Source organism: Cydia pomonella, chromosome 1 (assembly GCF_033807575.1).
Source record: "Cydia pomonella isolate Wapato2018A chromosome 1, ilCydPomo1, whole genome shotgun sequence".
In the NCBI taxonomy this organism is placed as follows: Eukaryota; Metazoa; Arthropoda; class Insecta; order Lepidoptera; family Tortricidae; genus Cydia; species Cydia pomonella.
In genome coordinates this window covers 37,286,456-37,302,537 of record NC_084703.1, presented here as the reverse complement: position 1 = coordinate 37,302,537, position 16,082 = coordinate 37,286,456, and the positions used below count along the sequence as shown (strand labels likewise).

The following is a 16,082-nucleotide window of genomic DNA, read 5'->3' as shown; positions in this document are numbered from 1 at the left end:
CGTGTGGAGTATCTATGGATAGGTCTTCAAAAATGATATTTAGGTTCCTAATATAATTTTTTCTAAACTGAATAGTTTGCGCGAAAGACACTTCCAAAGTGGTAAAATGTGTGTCCGAAGTGGTAAAATGTTGAACAAGATCTAGCAAGTAGATTTTTTTTAATAAGTCTCAAATGGTACGGAACCCTTCATGCGTGAGTCCGACTCGCACTTGGCCGCTTTTGTTAAATGTGTCGCCTATACTTCGACTCTTAGATGTTTGTTATGTTAGTTATATATATAACTAAATATTTATTCACTATACGTACAAAATTACGCACTTAATCTTTAAGCACTTAAAATTTATACAGTACAAGCCATACTCAGTTGAGTACTAGAGTATTTTTAAAACATGCTGGGTACGCTGGGTGAGGTGGCGTCTCCATACAATTTATAATCTTAAAATAACAAATTGTATTTAGATGACATCTGTTCTTTTCTGATTACCCTTTCTGTTTGAAAAATACTATGAGTAACAGACGTCAGGTGCCGAATGAAGTGACAACTTGACTTGACAAGTGAGTGTCATGGCCGGCATAAATCTATCATGGTAACCATAACGGCGTATTACACTATTCTATAGTTGTCGTTTTAAGGTATAGTAATAATACTAATAATACACATCTAAAGACGATAATGTTATTATATTAAAACGGAATACCAAATGTTGTTTAAGCCTGAAGTATTGCCATTTCAAAACGAACATTTCTACCTAAAAATAGTTTAAATTCAATATTAATTTATGGGACTGCTTTTTAATAAGTCTAATTATTTGAACTTAGCATTTAAATGTTGTATTTCAAATTAGTAGTAAATTATTTATTTACGTGCATTCTTTCGCCAATAATATATTTACTATTTATGGACCGTTTCATTTTACTGGCAACACAGTGGTAGATTTGATGGAATTTAATTATGATTCAGGGTATAGCTTAGGTATTAATGAGGAGCTTATGTTCAAAACCTGATTAGTCAAAAAAAACGAAATTAAGTTAATGTTATCAGTCTATAGAAAATTAAAAAGAACCCATATATAAAATGTGTCGTCACGTCACTGGATAAATGTTATTTTCCCATAGTATTTTGATTTTGCATAGCGGGATCATCACAAAATAGAAAAAGTCTTTTGTTATTCAGCCAATCGCTAACAGTATATTGCTGCCATTCCTATGGAGAAAACTCTTTCATTGGTTCGGTGTAAACTTTTACACAAAGTACCCTTTTTCAATGATACATTTTATATTACGTTAGTTTGGATCTGATTTGGTCAGAGACATGTCAGTCGCTTCGCTTGACAGACAGATGAAGTGTGCGAAAGGGAAGCCATGACGTATATGAACAAGCCATAAGTGCAAAAGAGGCAGACTACATATGAGAAAACGTAACCAATTTTGAGTTCGAAGGCGGCCAAAATCATATTGCCGTATTTTTTAACGTGAAAAATATAAGCGAATCAAAAAGAAAATTATACATTAAGTAATTTAGTGACGATGTTGTCATGTTGTGTGCCGGGTTGTAGTGTTTCAGGGCCAAAAAACCCAGGAAAATACTCATTCCACAGGTAATTATGATATTCCTAGCGAAATTATCGTAACGATATTTTATCAAATAAACAGCATAAAAAGTGTAAAAAACCAATTATAACAGTTCATTATAAGTTTTTCTTCAATTATGTGTTAATATTTCATCATATTAGTCAATAATTTAGAATATTTTGTGTAAAAACCTAAACTGTTACTTTACGCTAGGGCTTGACAAAATGTTCATATGACTGTATCGATAACTTGTCGGTATATTAGTAGGTATGGAATTAGTTGTTCACAAGACATCATTAAGATATTACCTTTATAACCGACTTAAAATAATAACGATTGTTATAATACCTTTTTTGAACGTGTACATGTTTAGCGATAAATTTAAACTTCACTTTCCAACACAGTACTTACATTTTAACCACTTTTCCACGGCTTTGCCGCCAACACAAGGAAACACAAGACAGCGTATACTTGTATATGTTACCGGAAATGTATGAAATCTAGGAATTGTATACAAATCCTAGGAAATTTATACAATTCCGAAGCTATTTAGGAAATGTATAAAATATGGTTTCAAAAACTATTTAATACATACTTGTCCTAGGAAATATGTAAAATTCCTAGGAATTGTATATAATTCCAATATCGGATTAGGAAATGTATAAAATACAATGCTTTCTGTAATAAAACACTCAACTATTTTACATTTCCGATTGCTATTTAGGAAATGTATAAATTTCCTAGGAAATGTGTCTAATATAATTTGTTTTACACATTTCCGTGCGATTTTAGGAATTACATACATTTCCTAGGAATTGTGTTACCGGAAATGTATGAAATCTAGGAATTGTATACAAATCCTAGGAAATTTATACAATTCCGAAGCTATTTAGGAAATGTATAAAATATGGTTTCAAAAACTATTTAATACATACTTGTCCTAGGAAATATGTAAAATTCCTAGGAATTGTATATAATTCCAATATCGGATTAGGAAATGTATAAAAAACAATGCTTTCTGTAATAAAACACTCAACTATTTTACATTTCCGATTGCTATTTAGGAAATGTATAAATTTCCTAGGAAATGTGTCTAATATAATTTGTTTTACACATTTCCGTGCGATTTTAGGAATTACATACATTTCCTAGGAATTGTATACAATGACGGATTACATACATTTCCGGTAACATATACAGCGTATACACATCCAACCCAAGTTGTCAGCAGGAAAAGGCGCGAAATTCAAATTTTCTTTGGTAAGTCAACTCTTTGCGAACACATTTTCAAACAACTTCAACTTTATCATTTTATAGTAGAGTATCTGTCCCACTTGTAAATTCATACGTAAGTGTGACAGGGAAGCAACACGTCGAACGTGGTTCGCGGTAGGCCCTCTGATGGTAAGCGATGAGCACGCTTACTTATTTACTATATCCGTGAAGAGATCCAGATTGTACTCACGCGGAAACACTCGGGACTTTTGATTTTTTTTTGTGTTAATCGGGTTTTTAATAATAAGTGTAAAACAAATAACTATTTCCATTTATCTCAGTTTAATATCACGGTGACAAATCATGTTTTGAATATAAGCTCCTCATTTATAGTCTTACTGGTTGTGGAGCTTTTTTGCCAAAAAGCTGCATTTTGCGATGGAAGCAAGCCACTTGGCACAATGATATTGGAGACCCAATAAAACTGCAAGAATGTTTTAAGTTTCCAAAGGCAACATTCGATATTGTTTTCATACAATTAAAATATACGATACACAAATAACCGTAAATAACGATATTTAGGTAATAATAGTATATTATTTTATATTTACAATTGTTTCTGTCTTATAGAACATGCATAAAAAAAAGTAATTGTTGTTTTTCTTATTTTTTCCCAACTGTGTTAAAAAACGTCGTACAATACACGTGCGGAAATGCGTCCGCACTAGCATCGAAATGTACTATTACAGTACATATGATGCTACTTTACCGCACTAGTGTGATAATCAGCACAATACATAACTATGTCGAAAATTTAAAGGGCCATATGCAAAGGTGAATAAGTAGCTAATGATAATTTAGCTTTTTAGGATGTTAGTACGGTCATGTCCCATAAATAATAAATACCCATAAATAATAATTGCCCATAGATTAAGGTACTTTCAGACGTGTCTGTACCTTATAAAGAACGATTGATAAATTGTATCAGTTTAAATTCTATACGCGTACTAGCTGTTGCCCACGACTTCGTTTGCGTGGATTTATTTCCCGACACACCTCTTTTAACCCAATTACGGTCTGAGTATTCAAAAACACTAACATTACTTTTCGTACTTTCTAATATTTTCTCCTACAAGTCCCTACTCAAATCGTTCCCGTAACGAACTTTAAACCCCTAGGATGAATTTTCAAAAACGCTGAAATTACTTTTCTTGTATTTTATGAAAATAATGTCTTATTACCAAAGAGCATATAATCACTACGTTCTATTACGAAGGTTTATGACATTTCGAGTCATCGGCCAGTAGCCGCACTAAATCAAATAAGTTATGCCATAGCTACAAATAAGTTAGAGGCGGAATACTAAACAAAGGTATTTATGATCACTTTTAAGGTAGTTGAAACAGTAATCGACTTAAACTAATAACTAATTAACCTATGCTCTTTATACTGTATCTATTAGTACCTACTGAATGCTTACAAAATTTTGGTGGTAACCAAACCGAGTTAGTCAAAAATTGGGAAAAGGTAAAAAGATCGTAAAATGTGGGAAAAATACCCAGTAGTTACCACTATGCTAACGTCGCCAATTATGGGACATTTTAGAGAAAAATTTGATTATTTTTGATATTTCACCGACATCTGTAAAATTTCTACCGCTTTATGCTTTAAAAGTAGAATGTCCAATTCGTCCTCTATGTTTTCTATGTATTTAACGAAAGCTACTGAAATTGGTTTCAATATTATTAAACAATTAATACTATATTTTTTTTCTCCAGTCATAGGATGTATGGCGTCATTAATTATCAAACCTACAAATATCAATGAAAAATTAAACTTGAGCAGCTCTTTGGCTCTTCTTTATGGTAAAATGTTGTCAGCGTTTAAAAACTGATGGTAAATACTTATATACAGGGTTTGTCTATACCATCCCATTACTGGTGCCTGTTCCATTATATACTATAGTAAGAACTTGGCGGTAACTAGTGGGAATAACCCAATTTAACGGAGGTTTGCCAAGTTTTAAGAATAAGGGGATAGAGTCAAACCAAGATAAGTTGGCAGCTATTTTGATAGCCCAGACGGTGCACGGACTATTTTAAACGTCAAACTTCTATGAAATTATGACGTTTAATTGACACTTATCTTGGTCTGCCATCCCGTCGTTACTTGCCAACATATTTTAAATAGATTTTGTAGCGTTTCATATTTATGGGAATATCAGGTAAAACAAATTTATTTTACTTCATTAGTTTTATTCAAAACTCTTCGCTTACATCAATATCACACTCGTACTTACATCATCTATTTATAATAAGTATAAAAACTATGACTTGCATTAAATTATCGTTCTCGTAACAGTATAAAAGTTCGCAAACATCATCACACTTGGCGTTCGCTATACACAATATACCGAAGCCTGACACACACACTCACACAATAACAGTCAGCGAAACGGCGAGGTGCTCACGCGGGCGCAGCTCCCGCGGTTAGCGGCGCGACTGTAGCAGCCGTCGGCTGTCGCACCATGTCTCAAGATCAGTTAGGCATCGATTCCAAACCGTAGCAAGGTAGCGCAGGCGCACTGCTAGAACCGCGAGCACACGGCCGCCAGCGCCAGCGCCGCGATGCCGGCAGATAGGCGCGCGCTCGCGCTGCCATTCCCGCCCGACGCCTCCTCACCATCTGCAACCACGATCAGTTAACGAGGCCCAAATAACGTCTAGCCTTTGTACTCCTTCGACACTACTTATTAGTCGACTGAGTCTACAATTTGGCTAGGAACTTGGAAAGTGCAAAGCTAGGGTGCGTGCTTACTTAATTAATAAACGGAAAAGTGTAATTTATTGTAACACAAACATTAATACGCCACATTGACATGCCTAATCCCTATGTACCTACCTAAATATTCAAACAAATGAAAATGAAAGCGTCGAAAAAAGGAATGAATCCCTGAACCTACGAGTATGTATTTGCGACTCAGAAGCTAAACTTTACAATAATTGTTCTTTAACGCATACAGTGCCAGCGCCCGCTACTCTTAATTAGGTATAGCCGTTAACATGTTTTTTCCGCTTCGTATTGAAAAGAGACTGCGAACGGAGAACCTGTCTCAGTGAATGTGTTAAACAAGTGAAAATAAAAGGATTGTATGCTTAGTTTTTGAGAGTTTGCTCTCCATACATTTAATACCTAGGGGATATTACGCAAAACTCTGCCTAAGGGGCCACTAGCAACTACTGAAGGCCTGCCGCTAAACACAAAAATCTTGCGTATTCGAGCGAAAAGAAATTTCTTAAGCCTCTGTAGGTAAGCCTCTGTAACCGCATCATAATTAGAAAAACTTCTCAAATAACTGTTTAAGACATTCACTGTATAGGTGTGTTCATTTTGTATTGAAAATGGGTAGCTTGGCATAGTACGTTACTCTACGGTTTATAATATGTGCTAGTGCTGCTCTATGGCGACCGAACATTGCAGTAATACTCCCTATTTTGTTTCTGTTACAATTTTCTGATGTTTATGGCAAAAAATACTACAGCCTATGCTGCACGTTTATTAAATAGTCTGAAAATATTTTAATAACTTACATAAAATAAAAGGTTAGGTAGTGGAAATAGCACTCTGAACCGCTAAATTGCGCGAATGACGGAATGTTAAAATAAGAAACAAAATTGAAAATGAAAACAAAAACCTACAATTACGGGTGATTGGTGTCGCGGCGGAGGGAGCCCTCCTAATAACACGGCTCACGGCCGCTCAAGTACTACAGTCTAGCGCCGCCCGACTGGACGCTAACCACTGAAACATTAACTTTCCTTTAAAAAGGATACTTAATCCACAGCAACCAAAACCCTCGAGCCACTACACCCACTACGTTTAATCTACATTATATCTATTCTACACACGTATTTACACATGCACTGGACACACTCAATTCCATTTTCACAGGATTCTTAGATTAAAAGGTTGTGCATCAGTCTAAGAATATACCTTTGAAATAAGTAGTTAAGTTTTAAAACGAATACCGCTTAAACTCTGTTAAAGTGTGTTCTTACATTATTAACTACAGTGGAGTCAGTATCTTACATGCTTAAAATATGTTGTATATTTAGTTAGTTACAAATCGTTCACTTGTCAGTAGGTATTAGTTTACGAAAGTGTTCTGAGACTTAAATATATTTACAGTGCATTTTGACAATTATAATAGCAATGCGTAGTTAATTCGTTGGTACATTCAATATATAAATACTTATAAATATACACTTATATTTTTATAAATAACTAGATTTCAGTTTATGCCATGGGTGAAGATTAATAAAGAAAGTGCATTTCACACTGGTGCATGCATATTTATAATCTTACGTCGTATTCGTAGTAAAGCATAGCTGAGAGGCGAAAATGCTATGGGCAACTGGAACTGCATTCAATTCATAACATTATGCAATGCCCACGTCACTGGCTTGACATGTTTCACCACATCTAAAACGCGAGGACATCCCTCGGTAATATCAGATTAGACAATACCCGTTTAATAAAATAGGTACCTATAACCTATATAACTTGTAGGTAATGTATTAAACAACTTCCAGATGTATATCAATTGCCGATTCGTTCCAAAACGTATAAATTGCTAAATCTCATATCTTAATTGGATTCATTTTCATGCGATTTTACTTACTTACATATGTATGCCTACATAAATTAAGCCATGAACACCGGCAAGCGATGAAATTATTTAAATATAATATATATACAAGCACCAAAATGCGTCACATGCAGGCATTATTCTATCAGGCATTAAGCATGCATAAGTACGTGAAATGAACCTGAACGTACAGTCAGCGCGTGACAAGCGGGCCGCTCTAAATCACTGCTTATGTCTATAATCTCACTGGTATTCGCATATATTCTCCTATGAAACTAATTGAGTCTTTGTTCTTTATGCAATTTCTCTATGTACAATGTTCAGAAATTCTCCACGGAGACTATTTCCTGAACCAGAAGAATGATCTGGGAGCGGATGGGTTTACACCTAGAAAAACAAAATACACAAACAAACGTGAACAGTTACCACGCACCGTTGTGTGGGTGAGTCATAATAGTGTGGATTTAAGACAAAACAATTGGTGCTGCATTAACAAATTGTGTAACTCGATAGAGCACAGCACTTGTAAAATTATGTACACATAGGGTGCTCAACGAAAAAAGTGTTGTATTATTTGCTTTGTGACTTGTGAAAGCAACTAGTCAAATATTTACTTTTTGTCAACTTCAAAAGTTAATGTTAATTATTCTAAGTGGAAAAATCCGAACGAGACTTTTTTGTGTTAGTAAAGTCTCGTTCGGATTTAAGCCACGTCCGCGAAGGTAGGCTCGGAGATGCCCTGATGCCACGTGGACCAGTCCCGCTCACTCCCCACACCGCAGGCCAACCTCTCTCATTAAACAGCATCGGCTAAAAGCGTTATCAGCAAATGACAAAATGTCATTTCAAATGACGGAATATTTTGGCAGATTATATTTGGTTAGTGGTTAATTTGCAGAGATTAATTTTACCTTTTATATGGAAAATTAGTTAGTTAACTATTATCTGTTTTAGGGCCTGTTTCACAATGTTCAAGTATAGTACCGGATAGCTAATTATCAAATAAATTAACTGCCAGATAAAACTATCTTAATTTTTAATAGTACACTGTGTATTAAGGACGGTAAACAAGAATTTACAAACAAGTGTATTAAACCCGACGCCGATTTTTTTGTTTGTTAAAAAATATATAATTTGATTAATTTAATAGCCGCTTAAAATATTATTACACAATTTTCAATCGTGGCTGAATGCTGGATGGGTATGTATGCCTTCGATGCCTAACCTGTCAATAATGACAATATGGCGGATATTAATACACAATGTACCAGTTAAGGTTATTCGTCAGATACCTACCTAAGTGGCAAGTAGCTAATTCGACTTTACTTGGACATTGTGAAATAGGCCCTTTATTTCCAAGTAATCACAAAGCATATGTTATCGATTAAATACTGAAACTGAAACGGGGTTAATAAATAATGATTGCTCTGAAATAGAAGACATGATAAAACAACACATGAAAAAACACACACAAGTGAAATAGAACGAAATACAGAAAAAAGTACTTAAACAAAACATGAAGAACATAAATCAAGATTGATAGATTTGTAAACCAAAAACGAAACACAAAAGCGCACATTTAGCGATAGATGACTTCGATGCTCATCCCTGGTTGTCGTGCCGTGAGCGGTATACATAGCTCTGATACCTACAGTTACTACCGAATCACGTCAGGATTTTATAAGGTGTCGAAGTATCTCGAATGTACAGTCGCCATCAGATATATCGGAGCAGCCAAGGTGCTCAAATATATCTGAACATGTACTCTAACGTCTTGACAGTAGAACGTGTTCAGACATTTGTGCGCATCTTAGCCGATGGCGATATACCTATCTGATGGCGACTGCTAACCTGCAATATGTTTCCGAACTTATGATGATAAGGCCGCTTTCAATTTACAAATTAAAATTTAGAACTATGGTTAGGTTATTATTTTATATAGAATTATGATTGAATATTGTACTGATTCGTAGAGCTATTTCGGTATTCTAGTGAGAAATATTTTCAGCGAGCCGGGAATTATCAAAACTAGTTGTAACTTCACTTGTAAATTTAAAATGAGCTTAGGTGTCAGGTCGTGGCCCGGGTCCCCGAACCTACCTGCGTCGAACTGAATCTCGCCGACGTCGTCTTCCGACGGCGCGGGGGCCGACAGCCGCGCGTTACCTCCGACTGTGCCGCGCGGCGCACTCGAGCAACCCAGCCACCAGAAAGCCGTGCTGCGTGGGAACGCGGGATTATCTGAGTCCACCTGCCGAACCACATGTTCTTCATTTATTAAGCCTGAATATTATAGCATTAGCTTTTTATGTGTGGAGACGGGCAATGGAAAAACTATGGAAATACTCTCCATATGATTTTAGTGTAAGAAAATCGAAATTTGCTATATGAGTAGATTGGTTATCTGGCTATCTAATTATAATAAGGAAATTATTTATTGAATAAACGTTGTCATTTAAAATTTTGGCAAAATCAATACATTGTGTTTCCTATTTACTCGAACCCGTATAGGGTAATTAGAAACAGTTCGCGGGCGAAATGGTGCAATTGGAAGTAGGTACTAGATATCTCACTGTTCCAATTACCCGCCGTTCTCAATTCCCCTACTTCCCCTAACTATAAACTGAGTATAGGTATATTGAAAACCAAAATTGAATGAGTAATTCTCACAACTTACACTAAACGTCCTGTCGTTAAACCTCCAGTACTGGCCTCCCTTAAAGAAGTAGGTGTAACCATTCGTATATTGAAGGGCAGCGTTGATGTTGTCTGGGATGCCCTCCCAGTTGGACAGGGGTTTGGGGTAGGTGGATTTGACAGGCGGTCGCTGCGCAGGGTCGAACCTCCAGAACTTAGAGCCCTTGTAGAAGTAAATCTTGCCGTTGCCGGACCACACGAGCGCAGCATCCAAGTTGTCAGGAATACCAGTGAAACCTGAAAATAATTGAATTTTTTTCACTTCAAAGTATAAAACCCCCTAATAGTAGATTGTTAACCAAGGGATGAAACGCGCCCATTTCTGCCGAGGCAGTCTGAAACTGCAATGGTGCCTTTCACTCGAGTTAAACGCTCTACTTTTCATTTCGAATACGAGGAAAGTAAAATACATGTGCATTTAAAAAAAACACGGCTAAGTGTAAACTTCAGTAGTATTTCTTGAGGGTACTTTTAATTAACAATTTTTAGGTAAGAACACCGTATCAAGTTGTACAGTCAGCGTCAAATACTTTGTAGCAACCAAAGTAGCCAAATAGTTCGGTACACCATATATTTAGTATGGTGTCGGTACACAAATAGTTCGGTAACTATTTGACCACTTTGACTGCTACAAAGTATTTGACGCTGACTGTACAACAAATCCATTTAAACAAAAATGTTAATTGCTTATCGTAAAAAAACGTACCTAGAACGTACAGTGCTCTAGAGCAGAAACGTATCATTTTCTGTACACTTTTTAGTACAACGACCCACTTTCAGAGCTCACTGAAATATTTTTGCGGTTTTTGTTATAATATGTACCTAAGTATTGTATACAATCCACAAATTTGTACGGCCGCCGGGGTCACATGAAGCTTTTGTTTTTAGGAACCTACATTTAAAGGTCTTCAACTCGACGCAAATGTCAAAAATCCAGGCAGCGGTAAATCTTTTTTGACATTTCAGGCAGTAATGTCGCGCTGCAATACTGCCGCAGCAGCGCAGCTGCGGGGGTACTTATTAATTTATAATTAGTTATTTCAACAATACTGTTGTTTTTGTTGGAAGACTAACGTTTTCAATATTTTCAATTCTAATTAACGTTCAGCCAACACTGGCCCCAAGAATACCCCTACAATTGACAAATTAAATTAAGAAACGTAGTGCTATTTCATTGTATTTCTAAATTTTAACAATAAATAGAATGAAAATCGAATAATAGGCAACGATTACATTACCTTCGCTAATTTCTTTAGGATAGTCGCCGTCCATCCTCTGTCCATTATACCTCCAGTATTTGGAGCCCTTGAAGAAGTAGGTCTTGCCGTTCTTGTAGGTGAAGGCGGCGTCGATGTTGCCGGGCAAGTTGGGCCACGAGCGCGAGATGAGGCGCGGGTACCCTGATGCTACTCCGTCCTCAGTCAACCGCCAATAGTGTTCACCTGTATATAACCATATAAAAAATGTACTGCTTTAGTAGCCCCATACGTTGACTTTGTAAGGTTATTTTGGGCTTGAATACGACAGACATCAGATCAATTGACAATGCTGTCTGGAGATCGGTATCGCGCTCACTATTATGAAAAATTATGTTTAGGTGATGATTACTTTTTAAGTGTATAGAAACGAGCAGACGAATGGGCTGATGGTAGAAGATTACCGTCGCGTCGCAACACCAAAAGGGTTGTAAGTGGGTTGCCGGCCTTTAAGATGGGAAGTCGCTCTTTTCTTGAAGGTTTGAAGGTCGTATCGGTCCAGAAATACCGCAAGCGACAGTTCTTACCAGATATTAACAGTTCTTCTATAGAAGTAGTGTTCAAAATTTAGTACGTACGTAACGTACCTATATGAAACTGCAAATAAAATGGGTTTTGCATGTCGTGTTTGAATAATTACATGAAATTACACTGTCAGTTGTAGTGTGCAATAAAATGAAGATGGTTCTATTTATTATAAATATCATGATGAATTTACTAATTGATTCCATATTTGTAATTGTACTTTGTTATTTTTATTGCATATAAAAAATTAACATGTAAAAGTACCCCTGTGGCCTATTTGCTGAATAAATGTTTTATTGATTGATTGAACTATGAAAATAAAATTAAAATAGGTAACACTGATAATTCTTAGGGTCAGCTCCACCATACCAAACTTAACTATACTAAACTAACTTGACAACCCTAAATGTCAAGTGCGAGTCGGACTCACGTGTAAAGGATTCCATACATCGCATTTCGCACATTGCACTAGGTAAAGAACTACCTATTTTCTGTATTTCTTTTTCCAATATTTTAGATCCAACAGTTTCTGAGATGGGAAGGGAGGAGGTCGTAACGCATATCATTAAATGAACTCGGTTTTCCTTTGCGGTAAATAGTTTTTTTTTTTATATATATACGTTATATCTCCGTCTTTGCGTCACAGACTTACATAACTATGTGTACGAAGACTGTGACGTCTGACTATGACAGACGGACACACACACAGACAGACGCACAAATGATCCTATAAGGGTTCCTTTTTTTCTTTTTGAGGTACGGAACCATAAAAATCGTGAATTTTTAATTACCCTTGAATATAAATGTGTTTCCGTCGGCGGAGTTGAATATAGTGTCGATATTGGGATCGGCGCACAGCGCCGGGTCCTCCGCTGACGGCGGCGCCGCAGTGGGCCGCGGGGCAGCCGGCGCCAGCGCGCCACCTCCGATGTCGGTCTGAGTTTTCCGCCCGTAGAGTGCCTACAAAACACATAATAATCAAACAATGAAACCAACTCTTACCACCTGGAATTTCTATTGATTAAATATTTTTCCTCGATTTTTCAGGTCTGAGTAGAGAAAGAGGTATATACACGTTTTTAGAAATCCAGATAAAGGCGTTTGTAGATAACATGCATAGTTCTGTTAGTTAAATTATGAAAAACACTGAGTATTTACCTGAATGCCTTGAATATCATCCGTATCTAGCTGGAAGGCGGGGTCGTAACCTCTGTAGAAGGGCGCCATGAGTGCGGAACGAACATCACTGTGCGAAAGACCTAACGAATGTCCGAACTCGTGTGCAGCCACCTAGAAAATACAGTACATAAACAATCGTAAATTGCTGCTACACAAATGACATGAAATTAAATTAATGTAAGAGTAGGCACGATGAGCAACTTGACTGACGCATTACGTTACAGAAATGACGAAGCAATAACTGTGAATCATACTTCCGGTGTCATGTGTTATAAATTAATACATTATAAGTAACGATAGCAATAATAGTGCACCTGGAAAAGGTTAGTTCCCCTCCTCGAGTTGATAGACCACATCTCGGCGTCGTCAAAGTGCGCGTCACCACCGTACACCTAAAATAAAAGACACCGTCATGTCAAAATATACCAGCACAAAGCGGAAATGTATGATTTGAATAGAAAAAGAACAAACTGTTCACATTAAATGACGTATACTTTCATTTGTTAAACTGCAATGTTATTTCCGCTACATTTCACCATAAATAAATTATGTTACACACAGAGAAGTCTATTTTATTTAATAACGTAATCGTGTTGCAAATATGTAGGTACATTCTTTTTCTCTTTGTTTTTAAAGATATGCTACTCAATTTCGAACTGCACGTAAATTAAACCTTGCTTGAACTCATGAATAAATAAGAGGCAAATCCTACAATAAAATGTATTTAATTCAACTACAAATTATACATGAAAAACCAAGTATATTTTTTTAATAGCACTTCTCGACGTTCTCGACACCGAATTTCATTGACTGTCTCAGTTCGAGTGCTTGCAATTTTTAGAACTAAGAAGAGTAATGCAAAATTGGTAGGCATAGGTACTTATTATCTACGTGTATAATTCTAATTCTGTATTCTGTGCAAATTTGACCCGTTATCATTTCTCTGGATATAGTTTTAATACAACAATATATTAGAATAGGTAACGAGTACGTACCTACTTACTTACATAAGTTAGAAATATATATAAAGGAAATTGATTAATTGGGCAGTCTTACTAGTTACTCTGTTTTAAAATCCTTACCGGAAAATAGGCGTGGGCCAGAGTGCCACCGGGCCCGTCAAAAGGATCACCGTCTCCGTGCTCTCCCTTCTCAAACCTGCAATAAAATGCGAGTATCAATAGATAATTTACGTTCTCATTGCGCCGTGCCGTTTGGGATTTTCGCGTCCGTTTTTGTAATACTAGCATTCGTTACGCAACAGAGATTCGTGAATTGTACCGAAAAACGCATTTTATACCCAGTCGAATGACCCCGTACTCAATACTAACTTTGGCCAATGAATATCGACGTGCTGGGATTTCTGATTTGCCACAATATCTGATTTACCACGTGATCTTTATTTATTTTGTGGGTAACTTTGATTGGTATCATTATTAAAATATGTAAGTAGTTCAAGATAATGGTATGGCGATAGTTTTATTTTATTTTATTATATAGCTTGAATACTTACTCCTTGTAATGTAAAATGAAGTTTATTTTTATCTTCATGACAAAAATAATAATGATATTATAATCGTTTAATAAATACTGGTAACAACCCAGGGCATTTTTTAGCTTTTGAATTTGGTTTTTTTTTATTTGTACCTACATGAGTTCAAAACTCGAAAACAATTTGTACTTGTACAACGTACAAGTACGCGGGGACTTACGAGGGACCAAATTTATTAATAAAATGTATGTTGAAGAATAAAGAGAGCCTTTACGAGTTAGTGTGGGAAATAAATAAATATGAATAGATACATATAGGTACACTGTGTTTTTATTGAAATCCGTTAACCCCGAGGTCGTATCGGTAAGTACGTTTAAGGAAACTAAATGGCGTAGGTACCTAAGTAATTTAAATTATTTTTATTCTTTTATTTTTGATAAAAAGTACATATTTAAATGGTGCATATAGTTATAATACGAGCATTCTCAACCTATTAACCTAAAAATTTAAAATTATGACATGTCAATGTCATTTCGAACATTGATCGTCCCAGATAGTAGCAAATGTCTAAACTCGTACTAAACACTAATCAATATGTAAACAAGGCAAGTGTACACGTTCGTCAGCGCCTTATCAGTAAAAAGAAATATTCATTATCTCCAAAATAGATTAAATTAGAATACCGGTGTCTTTGAAAAATGACTTAATAGCTTAAGCTCAGGGGGGGCCTACCGCAATAACCGAAATTCGCAAATTGCGGGAATCTTTCTCTTTTTTACTTAAATGAGGCGTAATTAGAGTGACTGGGAAAAAAGCCCGCAATTTGCGAACTTAGATTTTTGAAATTATAGCCCAGGAATGTTCCCTTGAATAAAATAAAAACCCGGTGTATAAAGATGATCAATACCTAGTATAAAGGTGAGCTACCTTATTTCAATATGGACTTGTCCAGATCGTTTTTGCGTAAAGGTGAGGTCGGTGTAGTCGGCCCAGACGTTGAACGCCTTAGCCAACTCGGCATCCACCTCCGCTCGGTTCAGCTTCGACGGGTACTTGGAGATCTTGTAGGTCAGATTCTTCACTCGCCACCGGGACCCTGTGTTGTCAATGGAAAGGTAAACCCATGGTTGTCACCAAGTGGGAGAAAAGGGGGAGTGGCTAGAGATTGAAAATTTACCAAAATTCATATATTTCCTCTCATATATTTGTACATATCGCCTTTAGGCCAGGTTTTGGCTGTCGATGCCCTTGTGTAAAACTATAGTGCTTAGTTGAGAATAATAACCCAATGGGTCCCAGCGCCACAAGTCTTTTGGAGAAATCGCGAAAAGTCTGGTTGACGTAACTGGTGACCGAAGAGCTGGCGGCTTCCTCGGCAACGTATCAGTATTGCGATACAACGAGGAAATGCCGCCAGCATCCTTGGTACAATGCCTCAAGGGCCTATTTTAGTTATAAGCTAGTTATAGTAATCATCTGTATATATCCATTATGTA

The 16,082-nt window shown here is 36.4% G+C and overlaps 1 protein-coding gene across 9 annotated transcripts in view; it reads right to left on the bottom strand.

Moving 5' to 3' along the window:
- Positions 1-5,023: 5,023 nt before the first annotated feature.
- Positions 5,024-16,082, bottom strand: part of LOC133522042 (matrix metalloproteinase-14) — a 33,816-nt gene continuing 22,757 nt past the window's right edge. Inside the window, exons 5-15 of one of the 9 annotated variants that reach the window (XR_009799985.1) lie at positions 15,514-15,682; positions 14,177-14,252; positions 13,409-13,486; positions 13,074-13,205; positions 12,707-12,875; positions 11,373-11,576; positions 10,115-10,371; positions 9,538-9,688; positions 7,629-7,824; positions 6,488-6,590; positions 5,456-5,474 (exon numbers count right to left, since the gene is read on the bottom strand). Coding sequence is in view for 2 of the 9 variants with exons in the window: in XM_061857221.1 (XP_061713205.1) it covers positions 5,377-5,474; positions 9,538-9,688; positions 10,115-10,371; positions 11,373-11,576; positions 12,707-12,875; positions 13,074-13,205; positions 13,409-13,486; positions 14,177-14,252; positions 15,514-15,682 (1,334 nt within the window). In the remaining 7 variants the exon portion in view is untranslated. Of the gene's footprint in view, positions 5,475-6,487; positions 6,591-7,154; positions 7,272-7,628; positions 7,825-9,537; positions 9,689-10,114; positions 10,372-11,372; positions 11,577-12,706; positions 12,876-13,073; positions 13,206-13,408; positions 13,487-14,176; positions 14,253-15,513; positions 15,683-16,082 lie in introns of those variants that run through there. The other 8 variants (XR_009799989.1, XR_009799986.1, XR_009799988.1 and 5 more) reach the window with 8 other exon arrangements.